Source organism: Thunnus albacares, chromosome 9 (genome assembly GCF_914725855.1).
Source record: "Thunnus albacares chromosome 9, fThuAlb1.1, whole genome shotgun sequence".
Lineage (NCBI taxonomy): Eukaryota > Metazoa > Chordata > Actinopteri > Scombriformes > Scombridae > Thunnus > Thunnus albacares.
Window position 1 is genome coordinate 1233373 of NC_058114.1, and position 9506 is coordinate 1242878.

Sequence of the window (9506 nt, forward strand, 5' to 3'; positions counted from 1 at the left end):
GGAGCATTTAGCAGCTTAAGAGCCAGATATTTCCCTCAGGAGTTGGTAGAGAGTTAAAACAGAGCTAAAAGAGAGTGAATATTGGACAGAAACACGACTCCACATGAATGATAATGTTGCTCCATAACTGCAGGATGTGGAAATAATCAATTGTTTGCTAACATGTTAGCCACATCTGCTCTATAAGCTGATAATATGACAGAAGTCATGTTTAGAGGCTATTCTGCTGAAAACAAGTGGACAAAAAACATCATTTCAAGCAGCTTTAACTAGATTGAAACTACAAAAGATCAAGAATAGAACCCTGAGGAACCCCACGAGTAATTATTGACATTATCAATGTGATGATCATGTTGTAACTGCTGGATGTGGAAATAAGCAACCGTTTGCTAACAAGGTCAACATATCAACTTAAAGCTGATGATATGTCAGATTTGTGAATAAAAACATCACTTATAGAAGGTTTAAAGGAAAATATCAACACAGGAGCTTAACTGGAAAGTTTCTCATGATGGACAATAAAGACTGAGCTGAAACAACAGACATCAGACAGGAGGAGGGTGTAAAATGTTGAGATGCTCTTTTTAATTCCCCAAACTGTGTCTCTGCCTCTTGGACGCCACACACACACACACACACACACAGGATTACTGCCATTTACACTAAATTAACCCTGATACTCATTCACACACAGACACACACTCAGATCCATCATAAACAAGGTATTGGACAAAAAATTGCATTTAAAGTTACACTGTGTAGTTTTCAGAAGAAAAAACAGACATTTCAAGCTTCTGTATTAAACCCGCTGACCCGCCTCGCTGCAGCTGTTTCACATCTGGGGTCCAGTTTCCTGTTAGAACATTATTGATTAATTAACTTTAGGTTTGATAGCAAAGTGTTATGTCCAAATGTTCCTCTTAAAAACCACACAGAGCCGCAGGAAGTGGGTGTTGTTTTTTTGGTGACGTGGCTCCTGAATGAAGCGGGAGGCCTCTCTCGTGCAGGAATTATTCAGTGATGGAAAAAAAATAACTTCCTTTTAGTCCTTCGAGTTATAACGATCCAAAATCAGAAAGAAAAAGGACAGTTGGTGTTGCTGCTCTCCTCCACACACAAACCTGCCTGACCTGGAAGAAGCCAGAAGAAAATCACTGTTACATAAGTCAGGACTTGACTACTAGTAAATAACACCAGTATGTGTTGGGATGGTTTGTGGTTTTACCAGGTCTGAGTGTCATGGCTGCTCCTCGTTGCCGGCGCTGGGCGTCCGGTTGCGGATTTGACTCCTCAGCTGTTCGATGAGTTCTGGGTTCTGCTGCTGCATCTGCTGAGCAAACTGCTGACCTCTGCAACACAAACAGCACAGACATGTTAGCATCCACACAACAACTTACACTTTGTTGGTGGTAATTTCTGTGTCTTAAACCAACATTCAGGAGTCTAAATGAACATTAAAGCTGTTTTCTGTTTGCTGTAATCATTCCTCCTGTTCAAACTGACCATTAGAAGATCCCTTCATAATGACCTTACAATGGAAGTGATGGAGGACAAAATCCACAGTCTGAAGCTAATATGAAGCTTCAGCGTCCAAATGAGTCAAATCAAGTAGATATCTTTCAACGTTACAGTCTTTTTAGTGCCAAAGTTCCTCTTTTTGTTACTATACTTCCACCTGCAGCTCAACAGGGAAACACTGTCCGAGGAAACACAAAGACTGTAAATGTGTCAGATATCCACTTGATATGACTAACTCAGACTGCTGAAGCTGAATAGAAGCTTCACACAGACTTTTAAATGACTGTGTGGACACACTGTGGATTTTATCCTCCATCACTTCCATTGAAAACACATTTGAAGGATCTTTTAATATCCAGTATGAACAGGAGGAATGATTACAGACACCTGACTGCTGCTTTAACACACTGGGAACATTGTGATCCTGCTGATGTTTACAATCTGAGTGTCGTTTTCAATTTTAACAGCAGTCCTGCTCATTAGAGCTAAAATTATTAGTTTATTAATCAATTCGTCAACAGAGGGATTTACTTGTAAACTATTTTGATAATTAAGTCGTTTTTTAAAGCATCTATGATGTATATTTTTATAACAACAAGGTAAGTACGTACGCCTGGATCAGTCCCGATAAATCTCCGACCCCGGCGGGTCCAGCAGCACCAGCGGCTCCAGGAGCTCCAGTAGCTCCACCGGCTCCAGCGGCGCCGGGGATCCCGCCACCTAGGCCTCCTCCTCCTCCTCCTCCTCCCATCCCATACGCTCCCGACATCATCCCCGACATCCTGGAAGACAGCAAGGAGACGCTAAACTCACCTGAGAAACCACCAACACACACACTGACCGAGAGAAACAAAAACCAACTTACATCTGCTGAACCTGAGGGTTGTTCATCAGAGACGACGCCTGCAGAGACGCAGAGACAGACAGTTAATACTGGATCAATACTGGATCAATACTGGATCAATCTTTACTGGTTACTCTGGAGAAAAAGGCTCACTGAGCAGAAGTTAAACAGGATGGACAAGAAACACAAAAAAAATACTGGTCTGTATTATAATAACAGAAGTTTCTAATATTTTGCCCCTCGACTGTTTACAAACACAAATCACAAAATATTATAAATGGTGGATTGATACAGACGCTGGCAGGAGTCATGGAGACAAAAACATCATTAATTCTCTCAGTTCAAATGAATAAACAGAACAAAATGTTAAACGATATTGTTAACAATAATGTTACGCTATGCTATGCTATTATCAGTGCTCTGTTAGCTAGCAAAGAAGGTAACTGGGACTTTGACTAAGTATGATAGCAATATCGATTCAGTGCTAACACTGAGCTAACGTTTGCTTGAGTGAATCTAACCTAGAAGAGGAAGTGTTACTTCTTCCTCTCATGTCGGACTGAGGGCAGGCTGGACGCTACAGTGACTCACTATCGCGTCATGAGGTATAAGTAGTATTACAAGACAGGACGAGCTGGGGGCTAGCTGGTTAGCATGCTAACTTCAGTAGATATCACTGTAACACAATACATAGATGTCTTTGAAGTAACATCAAAACTTTTATTTCTTCACATTCTGTTGAGAATGTTAGTTTTTTTTTTAATGTTTTAAACTAAAACTCTTACATATTGCACCTTTAACAACAACAAAAAACAACAGAAATAAGGCAGACGGAAAAAATGTCTACAGCAGGAAAGAAACAATATTCAAGAGCTTTTGTAAAGGAAATGTACTGAGATACCCTGGGATTTTTATCCCTGTGGACGAGGAAGAGGTGTGAGTTTTGATAGATCAGATAATAGATTGTCCATGAAATAACCGTCACAGTAACTCTGTAGTAATTTGTGCACACGAGACATCAATTCTGGAGCACAAACGACTTCTGTGTTTGAGCAAATTAAGAGAACAAAACTGCTCCTCACAGCTGCCGGGCTGCATAGCGTGTACAGAAAAGTTTCATGCACAATAAGTTTGAAGCGGTCTGAGGTCTCACCATGTTCATGAAGCCGGGGTTACTGAGCAAACCGGCCAGGTCCACTCCGCCCATCCCTGCTGTCTGAGAGAGAGAGAGAGAGAGAGAGAGAGGTGAGCACAGTCTCTAAAGAGCATTCAACTCTTCACTGCTGCTCTTCTTCTCTTACTGGACTAGAGGTTTCCATCTTCTCCTCGGCAATCTTCAGGTTGGATTTGTACGTGTCGTTGTCGGGGTCGAGCTCCAGAGCTTTCTTATAGAAAGTGGCTGCTTCTGTGTGCTTGTTGAGGCTGGCGAGAGCCAAACTGCAACACAACAACAAGAAGACGGAAAACATCACAAGACTCCATCAGAGGGCTGTTTCATAAAACCAGACTACCAATTAAACCAGATTTCTTTCATTAAATCAGGCTTGTTTCAGTAATTCTGCCTAATTTCAGCAAGTCAGCCTTATTTAAGTAAATCAGCCTTATTTCGGCAAGTCAGGCTTATTTTAGTAAGTTAGGTTTATTTCGGCAAGTCAGGCTTATTTCAGCAAGTCAGGCTTATTTCAGTGAGTCAGGCTTATTTCAGCAAGTCAGGCTTATTCCAGTGAGTCAGGTTTATTTAAGTAAATCAGGCTCATTTCAGTGAGTCAGGTTTATTTCAGTGAGTCAGGCTTATTTTAGTAAGTCAGGCTTATTTCAGCAAGTCAGGCTTATTTCAGTGAGTCAGGCTTATTTCAGTAAGTCAGGCTTATTTTAGTAAGTTAGGCTTATTTCAGTAAGTCAGGCTTATTCCAGTGAGTCAGGTTTATTTCGGCAAGTCAGGCTTATTTCAGTGAGTCAGGCTTATTTTAGTAAGTCAGGCTTATTTCAGTAAGTCAGGCTTATTTCAGTAAGTCAGGCTTATTTCAGTAAGTCAGGCTTATTTCAGTGAGTCAGGTTTATTTCGGCAAGTCAGGCTTATTTCAGCAAGTCAGGCTTATTCCAGTGAGTCAGGTTTATTTCAGCAAGTCAGGCTTATTTCAGTGAGTCAAGTTTATTTCAGTAAGTCAGGCTAATTTTAGTAAGTTGGGATAGTTTCATGAATCAATAATGACAGTCGTTACGTGCTACAGTATAGTACAATTTTTTGTCACATATTGATATGGGATGCACTTACTTGGGTATTTAAATCTAAGGTCACATCTTTTATTCTAAAATGTCTGTACAATATTTCAGTCAACATATGAGCTTTTAAATGCACCAAAAGTTTGTCTTGTGTCTGTGGCCTCATAGTCAGAAATACTTTCAGTATTTATACTCTTTAAATGTCACTAAATAAAACTTAAGAGCCTTAAACTCCAAACAGAAAGAGGCAGACAGCCAACCTGAAGATATTTGAACAGGGGCTGTTATTTCACACCAAGTAACATCATCCAACTGAGAGATATCTTATGTTTCTACAAAATGCTAAATATCTTATTTTCTGCTATAAAACTAATCACCTATTTGATATGTTAAAGTAGTTTAACAGGCCTAAAAGATCATGAAGACCTGATGTCACCCGACAAAAGAAGAAGTCAAAGAACAGCAGCGAGTCTGGAAAACATGCCAGTATGTTTTATGTTATCTACTCATTCAGCAGCTGTCAGCGACTGACAGAAGGTTGTGGTTTCCTACCCCATCCTCCCGTAAGCTTTGCTGTAGTTTGGGTCGATGCTGATGGCCTGTTCACAGTCCTGCACTGCTCCAGCATAGTTTCCCAGTTTACTGTATGCTGCAGCCCTGCAAACACACACAAATATTACAATTAAGTCACTTTTAATACACATTTATTCAAACACAAGTAAGTTAAAAACTCCTAAACTTTTAAACAACTTAAAGTCAACCTGTTGCAGTAGTAGACGGCGTTCTGAGGATTTATGGCGATGGCCTTGGAGTAAAACTCGACAGCAGCTCCAAAGTTCTCTACTTTCATTTGATCGTTACCTGCAGGCGAGAAAGATTTTATAAAAATAAAATCAAGACACAAAAAATAAAGAAAACAGCAGTCACTTTAGAAACTGTGAGAAACTTCTGGCAGAGTTTCCTCGTTGTCTTCTTACCGTCAGTTTTGAGTCTCTCGGCCTCGGCTCTCTCGTCCTCGCTTACGGAGTTTGGGGTGGAGTTATTGTTGACCTGCGACTGAGCTGGAAACTGCAACACACAAACACACACAAGTCAGAAATGTCCTGGAAAATGATGACTGCCTCAAAACACTTCCATCATGTCAAGTCCACCAAGATAATATAATAATAATAAATGCATTCGAGTGTGTAAACCTGACTCTACCTTGGCTGTGGCTGAGTTGAAGATCTCCGGTAACGTCAGGGGGACGGCGAGGCTCTGGTCATCGGTCGAAACTTCGAAAGCTGTTTCCAAACACTGAACAGCGACTGCAGAGCAACAAACATCACTTTAACAGGGCAGGAAAACTAAAATACTGAAGCAGTCGATCAAGAGAAAAGTCACAGATTCCACTGACACATTTATCAGGGTCAGTAGTCGTATTAGACGCCGGCTGTGTGGAAATCTGATGTTTTCACACCACAGATAAAGAACAACACTGAAACATAAATCTTACAGGTAGTTACCAACTATTTTTCATAATCAATTAGTCATTTGGAGTCATATTTTTAAGAAATGATTCGATTCTCAATTTAAAACTGATTCTCAACTGAATGAATAGAAACGGAGGCTCTATTTTTAGCCTCTTACTGCAGTAAACTTGTGCCAAACCAAACACTGCTGTTCTTAGTGCACTGAAATACAATATGAAACATAACTGGCAGTCAAGATAACCAGTCTTGATGAAGGTCGCTGTCAGAGTACGCAGCTTTTGATTTTAAAAAGTTAGCAGCATTAATTTGGAAACATCTTACAGTCTTCTGCCTGTATGACAACAACAAAATGAAAGTTTAATTGACTGACATCACTGGTTAAATGTCTTGTAAAAACAGATGTTGGTGTGTTTGCTCTGCAGTAAGAAGAGGTTGTTATTAACCTCTCTGCTGCTCCGTCAGCTCCAACACGCTGAGCAGCTGCAGGATTTCTGAGGTCAAACAGACCTGACTGAGTTACTTTCTTCACCTCAGAGTTGTTTTAAGTTGTTTAATGCTGCAGTGTGTGTTGGTCAGCTGCTCTCGTTTGTTACTGCTGGAGTTTGTTGCTCTGCTAACGTTAGTCTCTGAGTGAGTTGAGAAAGTTAACAGTTATTACAATTATTGAGTCACTAAATCAAAAAATGTGCTGAACTGCTGCCGTTTTTGAAGATGAACTACAAGATGAACTCTAGCGTGTGCAACCTGTAGATTATCCCGGTGCTGCACTGCCCTTGCACTTCAGTTCCACCTTTATCGTTCCATCAACTTCACCATATTAACCAACATTTAGAAAATCGATTTTTGACATTTGTGAGTTGATTCAGAATCGTAGGAGAGAGGAACCAGGATCGGCTCATCTACTCCTAGAGGACTCACCTTCCAGACTCTCCTGGGCGCCTGAGGACAGATTCCCTGACTGGAGCTGATCATGGAGGAACTGGATGATGGAGAAGGCGAGACGCTTGTTGTCTGTCATGGTGGCGGAGGCTCAGACCTCTCTGTACTCACTGATGGAGAGAGACCCTGAAAACACAGCAGGAACAGGACCCGTCAACTAGTTAGCACGTCGCTAGCATGTCATTAAATCTCATACAGCAGCTAAATGCAACATTACTCCTGTTACTTATTATAAAGTCAACCTGGATGCACCTTTCTGTCTCATATCTGAGTTACTGTGTGGAGATGCGGAGCAACGCGTACGTATGATGTCACAGCCGAGCCTGTAATCAACTAATAGATACGATTTAACAAGGAACTCTTTAAAGTTACACCCACTCAAGTGTTTTGCTGAAAAGAGAAAGTTGTAAATGCAGAGGATGCAGGCTGGATGAAAACAAAGGAGATTTTATGAAATATAATTATAAAATTGATTTGTAACAAGTTGTGTAATTATTGTTATTTTACATAAGTATATTGTGATATTGTTTAGTTCTATGGTTTGTTTTGATACCAGAAATGTTTCCATAAATTTCAATAAATAAAGCCATTATTAATATTACAGAAAAGAACAGTAAGAATGATATATAAGGTGGATTCAAGTGAACACACCAACAGACGGTTTATTAAGTCAGGACTAATGAAACTGAAAGATCTGGTTGAGTTACAGACATTATTAATTATGTACAGAACAGTTTTTGTTTTTTTGCTCTGAGGACGAGGACCATAGAAGGAAATGTCAGTATGAAGGGACTACTTTAAAGCAGGTGTGTATTTCAGTAAGAGGCATCAAACTGTGATTCTTTACTGAATGATTTAAAAGGGCTGTTTAAACATTTTTCAGCTCAAGAAAACATAAAGAGAAAGAATAACGAGTTGACAGCTTTTCTTAGTTGATAGTAAATTATTGTGTACGGCATTTTTTCTCATATTACTTGTAGGTAATCGTGGTTAAGTTACTGGACTTGATCTGTTTCTATGGTTTATCTGTGTTTTGAACAGGAAGCAGGTGATATTAGGTTTGCTTCCTGTGTGCGAGGAAACTAAACTGTATTTTCTTCATGAATCACATCTTTTCCTGGAACTGTGCATCGACATGAGCAGAATAAACAAATACATGAAATGAAGTGAGCTTGTGGAATATTCTAGCAGCTCAGGCTAAGTATAACTCAGCATGACTGTTTCACCGATGCTAACAGCTGATGGCTAACACTAGCCATCTCTGTTGCACAATCAGGTGACTTGACTGCTAGAAAGCACACAAAGTGACGTTTACACAAAGAGGTCACTTTGAAATATGAACTCAAGTTAGCTGGTTCGTTTCCAACAGAAAGTAAAAACACAGCGGACATGGTTTAATGGTTGCTATATAAGCTTCGGTTCACTGATGTGCACACAATCCGATTTTAGCACTGCAATACGTAGAAATAGCTGTGAGCATAACATTACTGCATATTTCATTTATATTCTATATTCGCTTCTTCAACTTAAGATAAACATACGTAACGTAACTACAGATACCAGAACGTTTACTTCTGCACAACTTTCTTTTATTTTTACAATCCACAAGTTATCATGTATACAGGCTAGATATCGTCATTTTTACATATTTTATTTGCATTTATTACTCCTAGTTCTTGTCTGTTTTCTTTACTTCCTGCACTACTGTACCACGTTACTTCTCTCACCGTAACTCGGGAGTAAATCCTTGCAAATCTCGTTAGAAAATTGGCAGTCTAACGATGCATCGCATGTCAGAGGCGGAATAAAAATCTTGGAGCAAGATATAGTATAATGGAAATAAAGGCCGATATCTTCTAGAAAATTCGGCTTATAGTTGATTCATGTCAACAGAATCCATCTCAATAAATGACTTGTTAATCCTTGCGAGCCTCTGCCTGCCGCCCTGTTCTGCACTGTGTATCCTGGAGGAAGAATAGCGTCACAACAACGTGGGAACCCGCGATTAAAAGCTGAATTTTTACTAATTTAAATGTTTATTGGTGAAAGAAATGTAAGCCGAATTGGAGATGAGCTCTTGTCACTTGCTTTAACGTGTTAACCTTTGCTCTACCATGAGCAGTCTTTAACTGAGAGGCGAGGACATGTTGAACCGCCGGAGTTTTGAGCGGAACTCGGCGTGACGTGTTCTCCGAGCCGCAGCGGCACGATGCTAACTGCTAACTAGCTCGTAGATCACATTTCGTTGACTGTAACGAAGCTGACGTATATAAAATACCGTTACGCGGACACATCCAACATTATAACAAACTGATATGTTTTTCCTACCAGCTGTCTCCGTGTTACAAGTGAGGATTGTCCCGGTAACGGACTGTTAGCGTTAGCTCTGCTCTCCTTCGAGTAGTTTCTAGCCGTCACTCAGCTAGCTAATTAGCTTGTCGCACAGTTATGACGTCCAGTGGAGGCGCCGGTACTACTTGCCGCATGGTGTCAAGTTACAGCAAAAACTG

General features: G+C 40.2%; 1 protein-coding gene across 1 annotated transcript; it reads right to left on the reverse strand.

Annotated features, from left to right (window-relative positions):
* Positions 1-563: 563 nt before the first annotated feature.
* On the reverse strand, positions 564-9457 carry sgta (small glutamine rich tetratricopeptide repeat co-chaperone alpha). The gene is made up of 12 exons (XM_044362240.1): positions 9325-9457; positions 6976-7122; positions 5789-5892; positions 5563-5653; positions 5347-5446; positions 5138-5242; positions 3664-3799; positions 3516-3578; positions 2384-2421; positions 2130-2300; positions 1226-1349; positions 564-1130 (listed from the first exon to the last, which is right to left on the reverse strand). Exons 2-11 carry the CDS (start codon positions 7073-7075, stop codon positions 1238-1240), a joined length of 1020 nt encoding a protein of 339 aa, XP_044218175.1. The 5' UTR covers positions 7076-7122; positions 9325-9457; the 3' UTR covers positions 564-1130; positions 1226-1237.
* Positions 9458-9506: the final 49 nt, after the last annotated feature.